Here is a 25,680-nt window from a genome sequence, read left to right as displayed (position 1 = left end):
CCAGTTATTTAGGCCTCTTTACTTTCATTTAGCAGTGTTTTGTTGTTTTCAATGTAGAGGTCATGCACATTTTTTTGCAGATTGATTCCTCAGTATTTGGTGTTTTCGAATGCAATTGTAAATGGCCTTTTATTTTAAAACTTCAATTCCTGATTGTTCTTTGTTAGTATGTGATGAGAGATAATTCTTCATAGGTCTTGTGCTTTTCAGTTTGTCTTGAGAGCAGAGGCACTGACTGCCTTCGTTCTAGATTCCATTTCCAATGATATTTGTAGAGCCAACCATCTTGGATTATAGATACGGTGTCTCCCTTCACCGCAAAGGAAAGGTTTGTTTACTGTCCAAAATAAATAAAGAAAATATCTCCTTTCAGTGAAAAATTTGGGCAGGCTTGTTGCTAATTATAGAAAATTTAGGTACTTTAATTCATGGTTTCTTTCCTGCAATGAGACTACTTTCATGTAAGGTGTCACCTTTTAGTATCACACTTTTAAAACTGGGGTTTAGGGAACAAGTACAGATGACTATACTATGGCTACTGCTTTTGATTTCCATCCTTTTCTCTGACTCAGGAATCTCATGTCTTCTGTCAACATCCATGAACATGAGGCAGGCTAACAGGCTTTTATTAGCTTATAAATAAGATAAAATCTCAGATCCTTTATAGTTCTTGAAAATATACAGAAATACAATTAAATGTTTATTAATATTCTTGCATCTTGTAACTTTGAGAGACTCACTTATCAATTCTGGAAGCTTTTTGGTTGACTGCAATCCTCTCTCTTTCTACACAGACAATCACATCCATGGATACAGTTTTACTTCTGTTTCATATCAATCATGTTGTCTATAAATACAGCTTTGTTTCTTTCTTTCCAGTCTAAATTATTTTTATTTATTTCACTAGATAAAACTTGTCACAATGTTGAACAGACCTGATATAAACATCCTTGTCTTGTTCCTGATCTTCTGGGGAATGCAAGATACTGTGAATTTTACCTTGTTGGGTCACTATCTCTGTATCCCTATAAATATTCTTGAGCTGTGTTCTAGGAATGTTATTTGGAAATCATGTGATGGCTTCAGGTCTTACTTTGAAGATTTGTTAAGTAGAATCCAAGCAGGGATATTTCTAGGATAATTATTCTGCATAACTGAGGTAAGGCCCTTTTCAATACTCGATCCAATGCCTATGAACAGGTGGTTGGGGGCAGCAGTTACTATGGCCCTCCGTGAGTGTCAGGCCCTGCTCCTTTTATTCCCACTGATTGGTTCCTTTTCTAGATTTGAGTAGTTTCCTTACAGACATGAGTTGACCAATAATCTCTCCAATATGTATGAGAGTCCATCTGCTAATCTCTGGGCTCTCTTGTGTAGCTCTCTCCTCTATGTTACTTTCTCCTGTGCATGAAGCCACCTTGTTCTCCCTGAACTCCTAGCTCTGTCTCTTCAACTGAGGAAGTCTTTTGAGCTCTGCCTGGGTTCCCCTACCTTGTGCCACAGCCTGTAAATTATTCAGATGGGAAGCTATGGCAATTTCAGGGCTCATCTCCTTTATTTCTTGACTCTCAGGATTCAATGTCCTCTGTTTCTTGATACACAGTGTCTTTGAAAATCATTTTTTAATATAATGTCAATTTCTTATTTGTTTCAGGAAGAAAAACAAATCTGATCCCCATTATTACCTCTTGGTTGGAAGCAGAATCTACCATTATAGTATACTATTATGTAATATATTACATTACATTCTGATATACCATACTTTAACATACCAAAAAGCAGTAAGATTATGTTCAAAATATAGAATTGGACACATATATAAAGGACAAGTTTTATGTTTTCATAATTTATATACTGACAACTCCCACTTCATATGATGTACATGTGCACATATAATTTTGCCCAAGTTCAAAAAATATCTAAATTATACCGAAATATAAATATTTATTTATTTATTTATTTATTTATTGAGACAGAGTCTCGCTCTGTTGCCCAGGCTGGAGTGCAGTGGCGCAATCTTGGCTCACCACAAGTTCCACCTCCCGGGTTCACGCCATTCTCCTGCCTCAGCCTCTCGAGTAGTTGGGACTACAGGCACCTGCCACCATGCCTGGCTAATTTTTGTATTTTTAATAGAGATGGGGTTTCACCATGTTAGCCAGGATGGTCTCGATCTCCTGACCTCGTGATCTGCCAGCCTTGGCCTCCCAAAGTGCTGGGATTACAGGTGTGAGCCACCGCACCCAGTCAAAATATAAATTTTTAATTGTATCTAATGGCTTCTCATTCTTCTTAAGATTTATAAAAGTTCAAATAAACAAGACATGTTATATTTATGTTTATATTACTAACACAATAGCTGTACTTTATAACTAAACACTCATTTATACATATAGTTGAATCCACATCTTCAAATTCTTATGCAAAATGAAAACAACGTTAATACCAAATACCTTTAGGAAATACACAGTTAAATACATTTATATCCAAACATGGACTTTAGTTAAATAGGGGAATAAAAGATGAAGCTATTCAAATACATAATAATTGTCTAGTATAGATTAGAAGAAGAAAAAAAACATAAAAGATGATCTCTGTAAAGAGAGAGAAGAAGAAAACAAAGAGAAATAATGTAAGGCAAAGAGGCTAAATAAAAGAGTAAATTAAAGAAGAATAACATCTAAATCACTAGTAACAAGAGTCTAATATGGCTGGTATAGGTTGAGACCAACTTGTACAAGGCTATAAGTACAGGTTGGGGCTTGAATGTTATTCTTGGTTCATTCAATCAATCTTTATTGAGTGTTTACTATATTCCAAGTATTGTTTAAGACAACAAACTATGACCACAGCCTGCTTCTGTATGGGCCATGGTCTAAGAATACTTTTTACATTTTTAAAGTTAGAACACAACACATACAAAAAACAAAGAAAGGTATATAATAGAGACCATATGGGCTGCAAAACCTAAAATATTAACTATTTTGTCATTACAGAAAAAGTCTGTCAAAGCCCAGTTTAAGATATTGGGGATAAAACAGTGTAAAAGAAAAAAACAAAAAAGAATGCCTTGCCTTTATGGGATATTCTAGTGGGAAGGATACAGATAAACAATTAAAATATATGGTTTGTCAGATGGTACCTGCACAAGTTATGCAGGGAAGGGGATCAACTGTTAGCAAAGGGGCAGAGATTGCCTCATGGCCCATAGAGCAAAATGGAGTGACCACGTGGGATAAGGAATGATGTGGTTATCTGATCTTTTGAGGATGATAAGGGCTATAAAGAGATAGCATCAAGGAGAAATATTTTGATCGTGATTGCTGTAGTGACGGTAGTGGAGGGGGTCATTTCACTTCAGAAGCCCAGGGCGCTAGGACTCTCACTCCTCTCCTGCCAGTCATGAGGTAGAGACTAGGGAAGAGTGTGGTTTCACTGGCAATACCCAGAACTTCTGACTCTTTCTAGATAATCAATGCTTTATTGAGCGGGAGAGCTACAAGTCATAGCTGGGCTTTGAGAGGGTTTATTTGACGGTAAGAGTAAACTGGAGGAAAGAGTCACCAAGCAGGATCCTCAAAGTGACAAAATTTATAACAGTAGGCATTTCCTGAGGTTGACAATGTACTAGAAGAGACCACTGACAAGCACAACATTCTGGCGGTTAGATAAGTCTGGGACAAAAGATGAAATTATTGCTGTTGTAAGCACCATAGCATAACAAACACCATACTGAATCAAATCAGTATTCAGTGATATTTTATTGAAATGTTTATTGAGCACCTACTATGCACCCAAAACTTTTAGGAACTGAAAATAAAATGATATGCAGGAAAATATAAACAAGTTCCATCTCTCATGAAATTTCCATCTGAATGCTGTGGGTAATTTCAATTTTTTTTACAAATACTTTGTGCAACTTAGAAGATACTACTTACATAGGGTGGGCAGGGAGGGCACTGGGGGACATACCTTTTATGCTGGCTGTTGAAAGATGAAAAGGAGCTGCCACAGAGTAAGGAGCAGGGAAGCGAATAAAAGTGAGATGCCCCCGAGGCAATAAAGAGCTGTCAGAACATGAATTGATGACTGTGGCAATTTCGCCTCAGGCAGTTTTGTCAGAGAGCACTACTGGTCCTGTGAGGAGGCAGGGCCTCCTGGGATAGTCCCCAAGTGGAAGGCTAGTCGGAATGAACCTGCCCTTCTTTTTGTCGCTCCTACTCATGGGACCCAGGAAGGGTGTAGGAGAGGGGAATTTCCCTCGAATATCATGTCGCTAAGATTCACAGCCTTTAGGTGGTATCCTTACTTTGTCCACTGTGGTGCGGTGCACGCACACTTTTTTATATGCTTATTATAGACAGCAGGAGGGCAAGAAAATTAATAGCAATCTTACGAGCAGCAGCAGCAATAGTTGGCATTTATTGAGGGTTTATACATGCCAGGTACTTTACATGTAGTAATTAATTTAGTTCTCAAAATCATTCTGAGATGGGGAATAATACAAACTCCATTTTTTAGATGGGGAAACTAAGGCAAAGAGAATTGAGTAGCTTGTTCAGTTCATACATCTAGTAAGTGTTCGAGGTTGGCAACATGGCCATAGAATTCTCAGGTTTTTACAGTTAATGTACTAAACTGCCTCTTTTCTTGAGGAACAATTTGTAAAGATAAAGTCCAGGTATATACTTCCGTTTTATAGAGGTAGTTTGAGCCTCACTTTAAATATTACAAGTGTTTCCCAAATCCCACGTTTTCATTACCCTCATCATTACTATTATTTTAGTTTGATTCTGTGAATAATTGCTTTTTGAGGGATTAAGATCCCCCTTTTCCTTTCCTCAATCTCTATTCCTGTATAAGCTTATTTTCAGGCCTTTAGGCTCTTGGGTAATATGTTCAATCATAAACTTTTACACTCTAGTTCTCCTCAGCTTTAGCTCAAATACATTCTCTTCACAATTCCCTCAGTCCTCCAACTCAATCTGCCTCTTGTCCCTGTGTTTTCCTCCACAGATATAAGATTTGTGGTTTTGAATATTAACTAGTTTTGAGAATAAAATAATAGGCAGTTGCCTAAGTTCACTTCGTCAGGTAATCTCACTTTTGCAAGCCAGGCAGTTGGTAGTACTTGTGAGATTAAAATTTGGCACTCAGATAAATAACAGACCATAAATTTCATGATACTGATAACTGGATAAGTCTGTTTTCCTTACCTTTATTTCTTAGTTTACTAGACTCTGTTTAAATAAACTGATTAAATCAAGCAGATTTTCAGAGATTATGTATGAAAATAGGAGTGTAATAGATTTGAATGCCTAAAACCAGCAAGCAACTCCAAATACTCCAAACAAACAAACAAACCTTTAGTCAGTGCAGAAATGGCTATTTATGTATTAATTTTTTTGGTACTTTTAAGTCAAATCTAAAAGTTCTAAGAGAAAGAATATCTCTTAAATCTGACATGAGAATACCATATGAGAACAAATAAAATAAAAATTGAAAATTATCTGTATTTCATTTATATTTCTAGTCAACATAGCTTATTTCATTAAATTCATTAGCTATATAATCTCATTTCATCACTTTTGTGTGCAGCACAGGGCTCTAGACAAAATGATTAAAATACAACATAGCCAGATATGGAAAACATCCTTACCTTTGAAGAACACAAAATTCCCGTCGCTATTTTCATAAACTGCATCGATACTAGGAGGCAGGCCCCGCCAGAAGTAAGTAATTTGCATTGGGTATCCATCCATCACCCTGTTGTTTCTCACTCGCCAAAACCACTGGTCCTGCAAACCAAGCAAAGGCATTTCTCAACAAATATGTAGGCCTCCCTGGTATTTCACAGTGCAATGGCTGGATGCTTTTGCAGTCAAGTTGGTTTCCTTATTATTGTCTTACATTAAATCCGTCAGAGAAAGAGCTAAACAACTTGACCACAATGATCACAAAATCTTTTGTAGTGAATTCCTTAATGTCTAAGCCATACAGTGTAATTAAAAACATAATGTCAACATACTGAATCTTGTCATTTTGCATTTTCTCCAGGGCTTTCTAGATGGAGGTAGCACAGACAAATCCCTGCCAGATTTGTGGATATGTCAGTTTCTTGAATATGAGAGCAGCGCTAGGGCCACGCATGCTTCCTAACATTTTTAGATATATGCAAGATCTCCACACCTACCATGTTGAGGATGAAATATCTGTCTGTATGCCCGTTATGTCTATTGTCTCATACAGTTATAAAGTAGAGCCCTCTTTCATCATTAAACATATTTTTGGCTGATAACTTTACTCAAGAAAAATAGGCAAAATTATTTTCAAAAAATAAATCATCACGGAGGATTCTAGTCTGGGTTAATTGCCTTTCCTATCTGCTCTGGTAATACCCTGTACTTCACCCAATCATAGCACAGGTCATTTTACAGGAAAAGTGTCTATTCATTCTTACCGCTAGTGAAGAACACATGGCTTGACCCACAGCAGGTTTTTATAAAGTTGTTGAATTAATAATTGGCCTACATACAATATGTTTCACCATAATATTTACTAAGGGCAAAAAATCCCGAAAAACAAAAACAAACCCTTCAAACCCAAAAAAAGATACATCTGATGACATTAAGTAGTTTTCTATTTAAAATCTGAAAATAAATGAAAGACGACTCAGTGTTTTAATATTTAAAAACTAGGTGTATTTTAAAAATTGATTTTAATACAATTAAAATTTCACTTTATTTTAAATTTCTGTACATATAAGCAATATTTCACTTGGATGTTAAGTATATCCACTATTTAGACGAGTATATATCACAAAAATACTTCCATTTTAATTCTCTTTCTTTCTTGCTCTTTTCATACAACTTATATATTATATAAGTGATTTATTTTAGGACTTTCTCATGCTTTTGGTTAACAATATGTTAGCCTGACCAAACTTTCTAGGATTTATCAGTTACTCACACACACACACACACACACACACAATCTACTGAGGATTCTTGGACTTCAGTTAATATGATAACAATGAACTTTCTTTCACCCAAATGAATCTGAATATGAAAACTGTCTTAAAAGCCTTTAATAGTTGTACTTTGTTCTAGTTATCATGTACTGTCTTCTCTACCAACTTCTGTAATTTTTTTAAAAACGAGGAAATAGCTTAATTAATGGCTCTAAGCTCATATGCAATTCTTGTTCTGTTGCCTAACAACTGTGTCACTTTGGTCAATATACTAGTCATTGAGTTAGCACAAATTAATATCTAATTTATAGCATGATTACTGTATAACATACAAAGAACTTTCTGAGAACCTGGCACAGACTAGTACCAACATTTTTGGTTGTTGTTATTGTTAAAATTATATTGAAACAAGTTATCTACTTTCCCTGTTCATACCCCTGTTTACAGTTTTGACACTTGTTCATTGTTTCCTCTTTGGATGTCAGCTATACTATAGTTCCAGCCACGTATCTCATTCCAATCAATTTGTAAAAAATGTTTTTCACCTTTTCTTGATAATTTTCATGGTGCTAGGTGGCCTGTATTAATAATGTTTTGATCCATATGCAGTAGATAAAAGAAACAGATTTTCAAATACAATTTCATATACAGATTGATTCAGAGAAATATACAGGGGCACGAAAATAAAGAGTTCACTGCAAATAAAATATAAGTCAGTGATATTCTAATCACTTAAAAGAAAAATCATAATTTTTGTTTAGATATAACAAGGGCTTCTAACGGGGTGTTTAAACCATGCCAATCTCCAATTAAAGTGTTCTTAAATTATTGTAATATATATGCCAAAATAATTAGTAGAAATGAATAAACAAATGGATTCTGATAAAGAAATAATGACCATGACTATCTATGAAACAATGAAACAGAAAGTTCTCCAAGCTGAAGAATGGGAGGAAATCTAGTGAAAAAACCTTGACTACATTCCAATTTTTCCCACAAAAGCCCTTCCCATTGCTATAATCTCACCACATATGGAGCCGGGCCAGTGGCTCTATGCAACAGACACGTGTTGCAGTCTGCATATAGAAGTACAACCCCAACTTGCCACTAATAAGGGGAGAAATGCAAGTTCTGTCTCAAGATAAACATAGTCAATTTGCAAAAATTCAGAAGGTCATGTGAAACTGCAGATGAATTCCACTGGTTTTTGTTGACAGCAGCCTTGGCAGAGAGTCATATAAATTATAGATATTCAGGTTCTGCCTCTATTCAACTTATCTGCAGTTTAGCAGAGAGCAATAGTACAAATAATTTAGAAAGCATCTGTCACAGTGGATGTAAACTCATGCCATGGTTACTATAGACTGCCATATCAGAAATAGGGTTTGTGAACAATTCATAGAGAAAGGATTCTTAAAATGCTATTTAGGTCTCTGTGCAAATTTTCCTTATAAGTGAGACATCCCCTGATGACGCTGCCTAAAACTGAAGTCCCTCACTGCACTCATACAGGTCTGCTGGATATCTTCACCTCCCTTTCCTGTTGTATTTTCCTTCACTGCATTTATAGTCGTTTTATACAATACTTGTTTTACTAATTTATTGTTCATTCTCTCTCCACTAAATATATAAGCTCCCTGATGGCAAGAATGTTGGTCTTTTGTTTACATATAGTCCCCTATTTCCAGAAAAGGACCTTACACATAATAGGGCCACAATAAATATTTCTTTAAAGAAAACAAAATGTGAAGAGAAAAGAGCAAAGTAAAAGTAATGATCCTTTTAGAAGTCAACGTTTTAAAATTACATCTCAGTTTTTTTCCCTGTTGTGGTTAAGATGTTTCCTTATTAAAAAATTATAAAAGCTATAAAGGGGTCGCATGAACATAAAAATTCTATTTGAATAGGTAGATGTTTAGTACATATTCTGTTTTCTAGAAAAGTATGATATTTAAAGGTCTTTGAACAATAAAAAAAAATACATTTGGTTTCACCCTTCTAAACAAGATAAGTTTGGTTTTAGTTTTAGATGGGGAGGGAAAGAAAGACTAATAACCCTTATGGAGCTCTAAATCTGCTATTTGTATGTTGCCTTAAGCTTCTTATCTCCTTCCCTCCTTCCTCCTTCCCTCTCTCCCTTCCTCTTTTTCTTCTCTCTCCCTCTTCCTTTCTCTTTCTCCTCTCCCTCTCTCTTTCTTTGGTTCAGCCCTTATAGAAGGAGGTGGAAGGGGAAATATTAACCATAACTAGCCTATGTGTAAAGTCAACTTGTGAAAAAAACACTGCTTAACATTACCAAATTGGAATTCCTACTTAAACACCAATATTTCACTTAACGATACAAGCACGTACAGTCTTACATGTAGATTTATTTTCCATGTAGCATAGAACCCAGACAGATCATTTAGTTCACAGAGATAAGTTCACATAGTGTACACCATGGAGCAGTAACACACGGGGAAATTCTGTTTATTACTCTTTTACATCCTTTAAAATTCTGGCTCATGACAGGTATATTTGTTTGCTAAGAACTGTAAGGAAAAGGCCTACTGTCTGAATATGAAACGATGATGTTAATGATCTACTATCAGCAGGAATTGCTGTTTTCAGGACCTTTTAATAAAACTAATCAGCTGAGGCAGGAGAATAGTTTGAATCCAGGAGGCAGAGGCTGCAGTGGGCTGAGAAGGTATCACTTCACTCTACCAGCGTGGGTGACAGAGCGAGACTACGTCTCAGAAAAAAACAAAACAAAACAAAAAACAAAAAAGCTAATCAGTAGAACTGATCTACTTTTACTTCTTTTCTGATACATAGATTCATTTATTCAACCAACAGCTTTCCATAAATCTACAAATGTGTCACATGTTCACACTGAACATTTCTAGCAGTCACCAGTTGTTCTTTGGGCCCTCCTTTGCCAAGCCACCTTGGTCCTGCTCTGTCTAGTCTTCCCCCTTTCTGAAACAGCATCTCAAATCTCTTGATTTCTCACCATCACCGCTGTCACCATCCGAGTGCCACTGTATTTCACTGAGATGACTTCAATGCCAAAGTAAAGCCTCTACTTTGCCTCCTACTGCATCTAGAATGCAATTCAAACTTGGACTTCTGCCTCCAGCTCCTATGCAGCTCCCAGCAGTCTCTCCTGTGCTCACATCGCTCCAGTTGTATCAGCTTCCTTTCAGCTGCTTGACAGAGGAAAGCTCTTTTCTTCCTTAAGACATCTTGCAGACAGTTTGCCCTACAGCAGGCCCTCTGTTTCTGTGGTTTCACTGTCCACAGTTTCAGTTACCTGTGGTCAACCCTAGTCCAAAAATAGGTAAGTCTAGTGTTATAAGGTATTTACTTATTTATTTATTTATTTATTTTTTTAAAATTTATTTATTATTATTATACTTTAAGTTCTAGGGTACATGTGCATAACGTGCAGGTTTGTTACATATGTATACTTGTGCCATGTTGCTGTGCTGCACCCATCGACTCGTCAGCACCCATCAACTCGTCATTTACATCAGGTATAACTCCCAATGCAATCCCTCCCCCCTCCCGCCTCCCCATGATAGGCCCCGGTGTGTGATGTTCCCCTTCCCGAGTCCAAGTGATCTCATTGTTCAGTTCCCACCTATGAGTGAGAACATGCGGTGTTTGGTTTTCTGTTCTTGTGATAGTTTGCTAAGAATGATGGTTTCCAGCTGCATCCATGTCCCTACAAAGGACACAAACTCATCCTTTTTTATGGCTGCATAGTATTCCGGGGTGTATATGTGCCACATTTTCTTAATCCAATCTGTCACTGATGGACATTTGGGTTGATTCCAAGTCTTTGCTATTGTGAATAGTGCCGCAATAAACATACGTGTGCATGTGTCTTTATAGCAGCATAATTTATAATCCTTTGGGTATATACCCAGTAATGGGATGGCTGGGTCATATGGTACATCTAGTTCTAGATCCTTGAGGAATCGCCATACTGTTTTCCATAATGGTTGAACTAGTTTACAATCCCACCAACAGTGTAAAAGTGTTCCTATTTCTCCACATCCTCTCCAGCACCTGTTGTTTCCTGACTTTTTAATGATCGCCATTCTAACTGGTGTGAGATGGTATCTCATTGTGGTTTTGATTTGCATTTCTCTGATGGCCAGTGATGATGAGCATTTTTTCATGTGTCTGTTGGCTGTATGAATGTCTTCTTTTGAGAAATGTCTGTTCATATCCTTTGCCCACTTTTTGATGGGGTTGTTTGTTTTTTTCTTGTAAATTTGTTTGAGTTCTTTGTAGGATCTGGATATTAGCCCTTTGTCAGATGAGTAGATTGCAAAAATTTTCTCCCATTCTGTAGGTTGCCTGTTCACTCTGATGGTAGTTTGTTTTGCTGTGCAGAAGCTCTTTAGTTTAATGAGATCCCATTTGTCAATTTTGGCTTTTGCTGCCGTTGCTTTTGGTGTTTTAGACATGAAGTCTTTGCCCATGCCTATGTCCTGAATGGTACTACCTAGGTTTTCCTCTAGGATTTTTATGGTATTAGGTCTAACATTTAAGTCTCTAATCCATCTTGAATTAATTTTCGTATAAGGAGTAAGGAAAGGATCCAGTTTCAGCTTTCTACTTATGGCTAGCCAATTTTCCCAGCACCATTTATTAAATCGGGAATCCTTTCCTCATTTCTTGTTTCTCTCAGGTTTGTCAAAGATCAGATGGCTGTAGATGTGTGGTATTATTTCTGAGGACTCTGTTCTGTTCCATTGGTCTATATCTCTGTTTTGGTACCAGTACCATGCTGTTTTGGTTCTACAGCCTTGTAGTATAGTTTGAAGTCAGGTAGCGTGATGCCTCCAGCTTTGTTCTTTTGACTTAGGATTGTCTTGGAGATGCGGGCTCTTTTTTGGTTCCATATGAACTTTAAAGCAGTTTTTTCCAATTCTGTGAAGAAAGTCATTGGTAGCTTGATGGGGATGGCATTGAATCTATAAATTACCTTGGGCAGTATGGCCATTTTCACGATATTGATTCTTCCTATCCATGAGCATGGTATGTTCTTCCATTTGTTTGTGTCCTCTTTGATTTCACTGAGCAGTGGTTTGTAGTTCTCCTTGAAGAGGTCCTTTACATCCCTTGTCAGTTGGATTCCTAGGTATTTGATTCTCTTTGAAGCAATTGTGAATGGAAGTTCATTCCTGATTTGGCTCTCTGTTTGTCTGTTACTGGTGTATAAGAATGCTTGTGATTTTTGCACATTAATTTTGTATCCTGAGACTTTACTGAAGTTGCTTATCAGCTTAAGGAGATTTTTGGCTGAGACAATGGGGTTTTCTAAATATACAATCATGTCATCTGCAAACAGGGACAATTTGACTTCTTCTTTTCCTAACTGAATACCCTTGATTTCTTTCTCTTGCCTGACTGCCCTAGCCAGAACTTCCAACACTATGTTGAATAGGAGTGGTGAGAGAGGGCATCCCTGTCTTGTGCCAGTTTTCAAAGGGAATTTTTCCAGTTTTTGCCCATTCAGTATGATATTGGTTGTGGGTTTGTCATAAATAGCTCTTATGATTTTGAGGTACGTTCCATCAATACCGAATTTATTGAGCGTTTTTAGCATGAAGGGCTGTTGAATTTTGTCAAAAGCCTTTTCTGCATCTATTGAGATAATCATGTGGTTCTTGTCTTTGGTTCTGTTTATATGCTGAACCAAATATATCCAGCATATAAGTTATTTATCCACAAAACTTTTATTACAGTATATTGTTGTAATTGTTCTATTTCATTATTAATCTCGTACTGTGCCTAATTTATAAATTAAACTTTATCATAGGTGTGTGTATGTATAGGTAAGAACATAGTGTATGGTCTGGTACTATCTGCAGTTTGAGGCATCCACAGGGGATCTTAGAACATATCCCCCATGGGTAGGAGGAGACAACTGTACTTGAAATGTTCTTCTTTTTCCATCAATTTGAACCACAAATCATCCATTAATTCTCAGCTGAAATGTTATTCCGTAAAGTGGGCTTGGCTGCCCTCTGACTGAAATTACGTAACAGTATGCTATGATCTCAATGTTTGTATCCCCTCAAGTTCTTATGTTGAAATCCTAAACCCCAAGGTATTAGGAGGTGGGGCCTTTCCTTTGGGAATGATTATGCCTGGAAGGCAGAACCCAAATAAATGAGGTTATTGCCCTTATAAAAGAGGCCCTAGAGAGCTGCACTGCCCTCTCCACTGTGTGAGAATACAAGTAGCAGTTGCCATTTATGAAAAGTGGGTCTCACCAGACGTGGAATCAGCTGGTGCCTTGACCTTAGATCTCCCAGTCTCCAGAAATGTGAAGAGTAATTTTCTGCCATTTGTAAAGTGCCTAGTTTATGGTGTTCTGGTATAGCATATCCTGATGAACTAAGACATCCTCGAACTATCTCATGGTACTCTGCATTTTGACTTCACAGAACTTGCACATGTGTTACTGCATCATTGTATTTGTGAAGTAATTTCTTCCACCTGCTCCACTGTATGATATGCTCCAAAGGAATGGGGCAGTGTGTATTTTACTTATCACTGGATTATCAGCATGGTGAACTGTGTCTGGTTTACTGCAGGAGTACAACACATTTACTAGAAAAATCTACCAATTTTTTTCACCAAACTATCATAGGATGAGTACATATACCTGAGATTGTTCAAAGCAAAGTAGCTGTTTAATGAATATTAAGTCTATTTATTAAGATGACATTCTAACAACCTCCACCTCCTGGGTTCAAGCAATTTTCCTGACTTGGTCTCCTGAGTAGCTGGAACTACAGGCATCTACCACCATGCCCAACTAATGTTTGCATTTTTAGTAGAGATGAGGTTTCACCATGTTGGCCAGGCTGGTCTTGAACTCCTGACCTCAAGTGATCCACCCGCCTTGGCCTCCCAAAGTGCTGGGATTACAGGCGTGAGCCACCACACCTGGCCATGTGTTATGTTTTAAAGGCTTCTGATGTGGGCATGGAGTGTGTCTGGGGAAACTGGTGTTGAAAATTAAGCTGGTTCCTAAGAAAAAAATTGGGTATGCAACATTACTGAAAGAAAGACAAAATTGTGGCAGCTATATACATAATAAGGAGGAAGGTGATTTATATGGATGCTTATTAGGCAGAGAAAGAAATGGTGGTCTTGGTTTTCCATTCCCTGGCAGGGCCTGCTTTGGTTCTACCTCTTTGCAAGCAGTATGAGATTTCAGAAGCACCCAGCTGGATGCTCTCCACCGTGGAGTAACCCTTGGTAGCAAAGCTCATCAGGCAGTCTCATAGGTGAGTGGAGTTTGGGAGGCAGCAGTGCACAGGTAGCTATGTACATCTGGGCAGAATGGAGGAGCCAGCAATGAATATTAACCCTAAGACAGACGTCCAAAGGTTCACCAATTTCAGAACATTGCCCTTCTGAAGGGGCAAGAAGAATAAATGGGGAACTTCAATTGGAGTTCAGGGAAGGAGAAGTATACTTTGGAGAAAACTACTATTAAATAGCTGTTACTTTCACCACTGAACTGACTCATTGTTTTAGTCATATTTCAAAAGCATGGAGAAAAAGCAAACCATCAGAATTTCTCAGAAAATTTCTTATTTAAAGTTTTTTAATAACACCCTATGCCAGACTCTATATCTCATAATCACAGCCATAATTACTGCACTTATTGAAATAAAAATTGATGATGGTGTGGCTTGTGCCTGTAATCCCAGCTACTTGGGAGGCTGATATAGGAGGATCACCTGAGTCTAGAAGTTCCATGCCAGTCTGGGCAATATAGTGAGACCCCCATCTCTAAGAAGAATTAAAAGAAAAGACTGATGATGATGGCTAATACCAATTATTAGGTTAAATTTATACATTTTTAGGGTATTTTATGTAAATATTTGAATATATCACCTAATATTTCCAACAATAAAATACATTTAATAGAAATATAATACTTAAATATATTATAGTAAAAAAATTTTTTTTTCTAAGCAGCTCAAATTTTAAAACATATTACTAGATTCTGTTGAAAAGGTGACAAAGACATTTGTTGCTCAGAATGGTGAAGTAAAAGGAACTCAGAAAGTTGAAGCTGTTGGATTTAAAAGCATGTCGACAGTAGCTGTTTTTCTTAGAAAACAACCACATTATATAAAAACATTGGTTGACAATAAATTTGAAAAATAAATTTGTTTTCAAGAACAAACGAGGCCACTAACAAAGTAAAAAGCTATGACAACATTGAGAAAATATGTGTATCCCAGATCACAAAGGGTCGATTAATCTAATATATAAAAAACTCTTAAAAATCAAGGAAACAAACCCCCAAACCTTACAGAAAAATCAGTAAAAGACATGAACAGTGCATACACACACACACACGGTTTATAAATGTAGGGAAAGATATTCAACCTCACTCATAAGTAAAATGCAAATTGAAACTATTTTGATATACCACGTATTATCAGATTGCTTTGATCTCATGGCTTGTAGGAATAGGCACCCATATATATTTCTGGTAGGAGTGCAAAATGGCATGATGCTTGTGGAGATCAATATGGCAACATCTAATAGCATTATATACATATTTGTCTTTTGATCCAGTAATCTCTTCTCTGTCAATCCACTTCAGATTAAGCTACAACCTCCCAAATAAAAAGATGCTATACATTACAAATTCCTATGATATACTATAATAAAAATAAATTTTTGCAAGGTTTCTCACTGTGATGTCATTTGTGATAGCAAATGTATTTTATCTTCTGTGTAAAAGAGGATGGGAAAATTTATCTATATTAACATTGTTGTATAGGCATAGATATAAATATAGATAAAATATAGATATTACTTATGTTGTCCTTACTAAACAGATAACACAGAAACTAACAAAAAAGTGGTTACTAACTAATAAAAATGGGTGGAACATACTAAAAGTGTGGAAATGAAGGACAGATTTCTCAGACCATGTGCATGTTTTATATATTCAAAAAAAATTTGTGTCAGGTTGAATTGTTAAAAATTAAAAAAAAAATCAAAGGTAAAAAAAGCATGTGCTAAAAATAAATCCCTAAATTCATCTGTACAAGAAATTGGAAACACATCCACATGGAGAAAATAGATATATCATATGACTTTGGAACCGAGTACTCTAATTGTACATTAGTGGGAAACAGACCACAAAAGAAACTTCAAATAAATATTAATCTTCATTTAATAATTTTATCATTAAAAGGATTTCTGGTATTATAAATTTAAAACTACTATAAGACAAAAGTTAATATGTTAATATTATTAGAACAAAGAGTTTCAGAGTAAAATAAAGAGATACAAAGATGTTAATGTTATATTTGGATTAGAAATTAGAATGAAAATAATTCATGATTTAAACATACACAAATAGCATTTTCTAATTTTTTCTAAATTTTAAGGAAATTTTCACAATTTCCTAATTTTATTGACTCAAAAGACATAGAAGCCGTAATATTCCACCAACAGGTATTACATAGAGCTCCTATTAGAAGGAAATCAGGGCTTCTTGGAGAACAGTTGAGTCTGGGCTCAAGATAGGCTAATTAGAAGGTAAGCCTGGGACAATTGTGATGAAGTAAGAAATTACTCAAGACTAATGGAAGCATGCCAAAACATGAGAGCAGCTTAAGCAAAGGGTAAATTTGGGATAAACTGAGAATCAAAAGGAAAAATGGCTGCAATTGGGTATAATATACTGAATGAATATATTTAAGAGTTCAGAGTATTAATCATTACTATCGCAACTGGCTATTGCAAGAACTCTTTTCACTGAAACTTGGTAATCAAAGGGAAAGAATTAACTATGAGAAAGAGTTAAATATATGTGCTGCCTTTTGAGAAGAAAAAACGTAGTTCATTTCTAGTTCATGAGAGTTAGCTTTTAAGAGAAGAATGCCTAATGCAGAAGGGAAAACAGAAAGAGAAAAACCATTTTGCAACTCCCAATTAAATGACTGGTTCAAGCAAGAATCATCAATGAATGTGACTACATTCCATCTATTATTGAGAAAGAAGATATTTGTACATTACAAAAAACCAGGTGCAAAGTAAGCAAAAAAAAAAAAAAAATTTTCATATTGTGGTAACTGTAGATTCACAAGCAGTTATAGGAAATAATACAAACAGATTCATTTTTTCCTTCCCTACTTTTCTCCCAATGGTAACTCTTGCCTAACTACAATTTCAAAAACAGAAAAGTGAGATTGATCCAACTTACCAATCTTATTAAAATCTCACCAATTTTACATGCACTTGTGTGTATTTATGCTAATTTTAATGGCAAAAGTATACCTTTCCAAGGCAAAGTTATGCCCGTTGCCACCCTAAGCATCAAGGATTGCATCAGTGATAGCGGACATCTAGCTATATGCTCATAATGTGATGCAACACAAATAGCTAGGCATTTGAAAGTCACAAAATCTATGATGTACAATCATGTAGAAGTGAAACTTGTTAAGCCAGAATCTAATTGGGCCTTCAGACTTGACTTCTTCACATTTAAGAGAGGAATAACTTAAGACAAGCAATCAAACACATTCTAAAATGGGAGATAGTTTATAAGACTATAAACTTGGCTTGGTCTCAGCAAGAAGAAAAAGGAGAGAAAAAAAAGAAAAGAAAAGAGGCTGGAAGAAAACAGCCCATTAAAAGATCTAAAGAGACATAGCCAAACGCAACACATACTCATTCGATCCCATATTTAAAGACCAAATTTCATAATACCTGCAACTTTGTTTTGCCAAACAGTTGCACATGTGTATAGCATTTGCACACATACATACATATGAAATAAATATAAGCAAAACACTAATAGTTGTGAAATCTAAATATTAGGTGTGACTGTATTTACTCTTACAACTTTTCTGTATTTTTGAAAAATTTCTTAGTAAAAAGTTGAAAATATATACTTATTAAAAATCTGGAAAATACATAGGTAACTAGATTATGAAAAAATAATATTATGGAAGCTTTGTAAATATTTGTGATGGGTAAATACTATTCCAATTAGTGAGTATAAGTTTAATAAACCTCCATTGAATAGCCATTTAGATTTGCTACTATAAAAAAGGCTGTAACCAGCATCTTTGTTCATTAAAAAAGAAACAAAAATATGTTTTGTGGCATGTAACTAAGGATAATATATGCTTCATTTGACTGTAACATATGTGGACTGGAAATGTAAAATCACATATTGTGATAACATGCAAATACATTATAAATTCATGAATTTAATTTCACACTACATTTTGTTCTTAGGTTTACAGTTTACAGAGAATTGTAAAAGGTACTGTAGTGTTTAAAGAGAGAGCAAGAATATTTACACTTAATTAACTACATTACTTTTTCAACATTGGAAAAGAAAAAGTAAAGTCATAACTCAAAGAAGAAAAAACTATTAAGGGAGCCTTAATAGATGTGTCTGGCAAAGATAATGCCATTCTGGGAAGCTTTCAATACTTTATCACAAGAGCTGACATAAGCTGGGTTTTGGTATATAAATGTTAGGGGAAAACCTGTTCAAAGCAACCATTAGAATAGACTTTTTCACTAAGACAGTCGTGAATGTCTGCAATGATTTTGCAGGCATGGTTTTCAGGGCTCATCAATTAAGATTGACCAGATGTAATTCTGTGAGAAATGATGCAGCAGTACATCTCAATAGGTCAAATCACTTTGGGTATTTTTGAAAAATGCTCAAAATATAGACTTTATTATAGTAGAGGAAGGAAGTGACATATTAACAAGTGATTCTTCTAAATAATTTCTAAATTCACAATTCTGAAGTTTCCCTTAATGTCTTTATTTTCAAGCAAGAATGTCACAGTCACCATTTGGATTAAAAATTGTGAACTATTTTAATACATAAAGTGTTTATTTGTGTTTCAAAAGAAAAGGGAGTTGATATATTCAGAATACTTTGTTTACTACTTGTGCTAAGTTTATGTGTTAACATTTATAGTCTCCAAACATTAAATATTCATTTTTATATTAATTTATATGAAAAAATCTCAACACCAAAGAGTTAAGTGATGTAGCAGATATGGACCCCCTTTTTATTCATTAGTATTCATTCGAAATTCTAACTTAGAGAATACTAATTTTAAAACTTAAAAATTCATAATCATTCATGAAGATGATAATATAAATATTCATTTTTATCCAATTTCTATACATAAACAATAAATCATAAAAAAGTGTTGCTACACCAAAAATGTAGTTCAGCCCTAGCATAGAAAGAGCGAGCTGAGGAGTAAGTGAAAGAAGGGTGTGTGCTGACACTCTTGTCTTTTTAGGTATTTATATCTTTTTCCTGTTTCTTCTTTAATCTACTCTCGTTCAGAAATCACTGGGGGATGGTTGCAATGAAGAAAAGAACAATCACTAAAAAGTTTATCATCAATATACTGCAGTTAGGGAAAGTAGTCACAAATTCCAGATAAGAATACATCACACATTACTGCTGTATGATATTCTGATTTTTGTGATCTGAAGATCCCATTAGCAAGGTGCTCTAAATAATTCACATACCATATAATTAAATGTTGAAACAGGTAAAAGCGTTCATTCCTTCCATTGTACTAGCAGTTCTGGATTCAAAAATATGAACTCTTTAAGAATGTATATTCAATCTACAGAGGAGGAGAGGTAGACAGCTAATTTCAAAATGCTCTGTAAAATGCTATTCTTGCTGTCTCTATAAAATGGGAACTACCTTTCAGTGAATATTATGAGCTGGGAAAACAGCTGTATCATTAGCACACCTATCAAGAATTACCATCCTTTTATTTTCGAACTGAAGAAAGATGTCTCATCTACAATAAAATCCAGGTTCTTGCTGACTATAGGGCCGTTTCTACCTAACGTACATAGACAAGGTATTCAATTTAGTTTTTTCACCACCCAAGCTAAAGTTGTCTCTTCAATCTCTTTCTATCAAAGCATCATGTTTTATTTTCTTCACAATACCTATTGTTCTCTGAAATTGCCTTGTTTATTTGTTCACTTGCTTTCCATCAGAGTATGTGCCTCATCTGTCTTATTAAAACACTGTACCCCTTAGCCCTGGAACAGTTCCCAGCACCATTTGTTGAATGAATGTTCAAAGACAGGGAGAGAAAAACAGAGACAGAGATAGATCAGCAAATCTTTTGTTTGGCCTGGAATTTGGGAAAACTTAGTCAATATTCTGTTTAGATGTCTTCACAGAAACTCTTAGGTGTCCTCACAGAAACTCTTCCTCAGGCCCTCTTTCCTGCTCCTATAGCCCTAAACTGGCCTATTTTCTTAAATTGGCCAGCCTACTTAGACCATTGGATGGAAACTATAATTTTAATTTATAAATGAAAATTATAATTTATAAATCAATGTATAAATTTATAAATGTATATAAATTTATACATTTATTACTATAAATGGAAATTATAATAATTTATACGTTATAATTTCCATCCAATGGTCTAAGTAGGCTGGCCAATGTGCAAGTCATATGTATATTCTTTTCCATAAGCAGCAGCATCATACTTTGCTTTCTCTTTTTCTTTTTTAAGGTACAATCTAGGCTTCACCTCCTCTGGGGATACTTTCTTTAAACTATGCCTCCTATTCCCCCAAAGACTTCTTGCTTTTTAGGCGACTGTCCTGCTTATTCCCATAGCATACCTTAGTTCCTGTAATAGCAGCCAGTGTGCCATGGCATAGGCATGCTGAGTAGGGTGGGAAAGGAGAGGTTTCATGATACGACATAGGAAGAGGGAAAGGGTTGAGCTAGAGCTACAGAGTATATTTTCAACTTGGTCTTCAATCAGACATGTTCTTTCTCACCAGACTTCACCACACCACACCAGAGGAATTTCACTGGGCTGAAAGAATGTAGAAAGTAGAGCAGGCCGTCAGCCTTAGGAATACGATATTGAGGCCCAGCGCTGCGGCTCACTCCTGAAATTCCAGCACTTTGGGAGGCCAAGGCAGGAGAATTGCTTGAGCCCAGGAGTTCAAGACCAGCTGGGGCAACATAGTGAGATCCTGTCTCTACAAAAAATAAAAAAAAAATAGCTGGGCATGGTGGTGCACGCCTGAGGTCCCAGCTATTTGGGAGGCTGAGGTTGGGGAATTGCTTAAACCTGGGAGGTTGAGGCTGCAGTGAGCCGTGATTGTGGCACTGCGTTACAGCCTAGGGTAACAGAGTGAGGTCCTGTCTCCAAAAAAAAAAAAAAAAAAAAAATTGTATACACACACACACACATATATATATATAAAATAACGTGTGTGTATATATGTGGAGATATATATATATATATATAGAGAGAGAGAGAGAGAGAGAGAGAGAGAAGAACTAAAGAATCAATAGACTCTACTTATAAGCCCGGAGCAAGTGCATAGGCCTAAGTGGGAGGGAAGCAGGCAGGGGGATTTGCCCAGGAGGGAATGTGCCATAGGGAAATATTTTTTTTTTTCTTTCAAAGGAACACAAAGTCAGTTGTCAACAAATTAAGTGTTAAAGGCCTAGGCTGAATGACTGATTTGCTCCTAAGAGATAAGGGTAGACGAGGCAGGGAATTCCCAAGAAATTACAAAGCAAAAAACCCTGAAAGATTCCTAAGTGACTTTGTTTTGGAGTTCAGGAACAGTTGTTGCCATAACAGGGGAGACTAATCCTCATTACCATTACCTAATTGCTTTATGCTAATATGCTCTTGAAAGCATTCCTTTTGCTGTCTCTGTGTGGCTGTGGTTTATTTACTTAAATACAGAGTTCAAAAGGTAACTGCCCTTCTTTACACTCAGAGTAAGTCCTCAACACACAACTTGCTGTGGAGTAAAATAGTGATCAAGTTCTAAGGCAGTCTTGAGGGAAGTCAGATGATCACAATCATTAATGAATGGAAAGCACTGTGCTACTGGGTCATTTTTATGGGTTTTACCCATGACTTACTGTTGAATACAAAAGCAATTGGAGAAAGTTCTAAAAAATAAAAATAAGTCAGTAAGTTTCCTAATCATTCAGCAAAATTATAAAGCCTTGAACAATTATGTCGATATGATCAAATAATTTTTGAAAATCATTCTGAGCAACCGGGAATCTAAAGACAAAAGACAGATAAAATAAAATTGGTAAAATTGGTGTATAACATTTGAATCTTTGTGAATGTATAGAAGTTGAACATAGTACCAGGTGTCATTTGGGCATAAAAGAGATGGTATGTTTCTTTCACTAAGCTGGAAGATCCATATATTAAGAATAACTCAAGAAATCTTTTAAGGTGAGGAAGGATGAAGTTGACTGGGCTTTCACAGAAAAACTTTCAGGGTGTTATGGAAAAGTAAGTTAATATGTATCACACAAAAGAAAAGCACAAAATAATCTATGCTTCATAAGGCTGAAGATTATGGTGAACAGGAGAGGACATATCTTCTTGGTAAAAGGGGAAATAAGATTTGATGACCAGGAGGCATTCAGGTAGCATGTCGTGGGAATGCATGCTCTAAGAGGATAGAGTGGTAACTGAAGGGAAGGAATGGCAATTCTAGAAGCAACTGTACACAATGTGATATGAAATGGAAAGGCAACAGCTTGATGGGGCATCCAATAATATGATCATTGAAGTAGAATGTATATAAGAAAACAGGAAATGAGGGACTAAAAAGAAGAGGAAATGATGTAATAATACATGGGGATTTAGAAGGGTCTGACAGGCTGTGCAGCATTGTGCTATGTCTAAGGGCAAGACGTTCACTTAGGGCTAGAAAAGAAAGCACTAGGGATTTCAGGAGGGAAGTCCACTACTGCAACAAGTAGAGAAGATAAAGCACTTCAGTTAGGTAGAGAAGTAAATGTTAAATAATAAAACACACATCCCAGACTGAGGATGCTAAGTGAACAAAACATAATACAAAAATCAAATTAGGTTCCAAGCATTAAGAAAGAAAAGGTGAGTTCATAAAACACATTTATTTATTTTTATTTTTATTTTTTTTTTTGAGACGGAGTCTTGCTGTGTCACCCAGGCTGGAGTGCAATGGCCAGATCTCGGCTCACTGCAAGCTCCGCCTCCCGGGTTCACGCCATTCTCCTGCCTCAGCCTCCCGAGCAGCTGGGACTACAGGCACCCACCACCTCGCCCGGCTAGTTTTTTTTTGTATTTTTTATTAGAGACGGGGTTTCACCGTGTTAGCCAGGATGGTCTCGATCTCCTGACCTCGTGATCCGCCCGTCTCGGCCTCCCAAAGTGCTGGGATTACAGGCTTGAGCCACCGCGCCCAGCCAAAACACATTTATATATGTGGGAAAATTCCTTCTTGCTCAATCACATGTATAGTATGCTGGGAAATATAGTGAAAAGTTCAAATGTAATTGAGAATATGCTATTTTCCCTGTATTTCTTCATGAGTAGTCAAATTAATGTGGAAGTGAGGAGAGGAAACAAGCTTATTTAGTTGAGCAAATAAATTTTTTCTCCCTGTCTTCTGCTTATATGTGAAGGGAGAAATATATTCCAATTTACTTTTGTTTTTTGCAAGGTTTTAGAATTTTTCACTGTTTCTTGATTTTTATTGTGGGGTTGAAAAAGAAGTTGCAATGGTAATTAGTTTTATAAACATCATGAATATAGATGAATCTTACTTTATGCCACACATCTAGTCCTGAAAACTTGGTTATTGATTATTTTACAAAGCAAATACTATTTCAATTGAACTAAAAGGGAATAATATTTAAAGGAATGATATTAAAGGAATGAATCATTTTGTTTTAATTTTATAATTATTCCTCCTATGGAATATTAAATAAAACTATTTTGTATTGAGACATGTTTAATGTTAAATATCTATGGCTCAAGTATTTTCGTATTGAGCTGCATTCAGACCATTATTTTCTGAAAGGAAAACTGAGTCAGTGAGTTATGCACAAAATGAGTGAGTTGGTAATATATGGTCCATCAAGTTCATCTTTCCTCTGATTGGTACTCAAATACATGAGTAAAAATTGTCAAATTTTAATTTTAAAAATTACTTTTATATTACTGATTACAACTAAACATGTGTCTACACAATATATATCTTAAAGAGCTTTACAAAATAGACATTGTTCTATTCAATTCCAAAGCGGAAGCTGAACAATTAAAACAAGTATAGGTGGGCCTAGGTAATACTGAAATAGCTTTTGTGGTCTGAATATGTCTCATGTGATCTGATGTATAGAAAAATAACATTGTCACTATTATTCTCATGAATATGAGCATATATATTTGAGTTCCATTTGCCAAGCTACACTAATAAAAGTAGTCAATGTCGTGTCTGGAAAATCCTGGAAGGGGTAAAGTCTTTTCTTTCTCTTTCCTATTGATCCTTCAAAATGCTTTTTTGACTTACAGTAACTTAATTTGGGTGCTCAGTGAACATTATTTTCATAGCTGTTTTCTGAAGTGTGTTTTTTAGATTCAATCATCATAATCAAATCAATCATTAAACAGAAGTCACTCATATGATTAAAAATCAGATTTTCTCCTACTCCCAAAGACCAATAAAGAATACAGATATCTACCGTTTTGCAATATTTTAACACTATCATTCATTCTTGTTGAATATTTTTTTCATATAAGATCAATAATACCTATTTTCCCCCAAAAGATCATTGCAGATTTGTTCGTCCTTAGTCAGATTCTGTCATAACTATTTCTTACTAGTCAGATACATAGAAATTGTGACAGTGAAGACAAAACACATTAATGGAATGGAGGTTAATGGTCTTCAATTCAATAGCTTTCTGTATATTGTTCTGGTTCATTTCTTCTGGATGTAGAGTGTTGCACCATTACCTCCTAGGCCACAGAGGAAGGAACAGTATTTTAGCGTATGCCAGAGGAAAAACAAACGAAAAGATGGGGTAGCAGAAACGTGACTAATTCATTTACACACAAATGCACACATACACACACACAGGTTTAAGATATTCTCTTAATCAACATATTTCCAATTCAGAGACAAATTCTAGTTTACCTCTTATTAGTAGTCTGAAGGTGTAACTTAAATTTTTAAAAGAAATAATCAATTCATACTTTCCGAAACACTGATAATTATTTAAAATTAATTCTGTAGATTTGTGCTGTCAATATGGTAGCCACTAGCCATGTGTAGCTACTTAAATTTAAGTTAACTAAATCTAATTTTAAAATTACTTCCTTAGTTGCACTAGCCACACTTCAAGTGCTTAACAGCAGCCTTTTGACTTGTGGCTACCATACTGAGTAGCACGCACATAGAGTACCTTCATCATTGCAGCAAACTCTATTGAATAGCCTTGCTCTAGAAAATAACATTTTAGCATTTGATCAATGTTATGATTTTTCTCATACTTAAGACTCCTGTACTGATATGAAAATAAATTCCAAAATGCAGCAGTGATTCAAGACTATGAGAAAATGTTGAGTGAGATAATTGTAAGGCACTAGTGTTTCTAGAGTCAATCTTCAGCAGAAACACTGTAACTATTGATTAAAAAATGTGCAGTGTTTCTACAACTCCACTGGTGTAGTCAGTTGAAATGTTAATTGTGGTATCACAGTATCACAGGTACAGGCACTATGGCTATAACTTTCAGAATTTTGTTTTTTCTTTTTAGAGTCTCACAAAAAACATTATTTAGCTACAGGTCTAATTGGAATGTTATTTCCTTTTATCGT

At 35.7% G+C, this 25,680-nt stretch overlaps 1 protein-coding gene across 1 annotated transcript in view; it reads right to left on the bottom strand.

The window, feature by feature from the left end:
* Window positions 1-25,680, bottom strand: part of LOC105497291 (matrix metallopeptidase 16) — a 295,458-nt gene that overhangs the window by 36,909 nt on the left and 232,869 nt on the right. The window contains exon 7 of the mRNA XM_011768303.3: window positions 5,660-5,798. Within this exon, the coding sequence (XP_011766605.1) occupies window positions 5,660-5,798 (139 nt within the window). The remainder of the gene's footprint in view (window positions 1-5,659; window positions 5,799-25,680) is intronic.

Source organism: Macaca nemestrina, chromosome 8, assembly GCF_043159975.1.
Source record: "Macaca nemestrina isolate mMacNem1 chromosome 8, mMacNem.hap1, whole genome shotgun sequence".
In the NCBI taxonomy this organism is placed as follows: Eukaryota; Metazoa; Chordata; class Mammalia; order Primates; family Cercopithecidae; genus Macaca; species Macaca nemestrina.
Note: the sequence above shows the minus strand (reverse complement) of the source record. Positions and strands in the feature narration are given on the sequence as shown.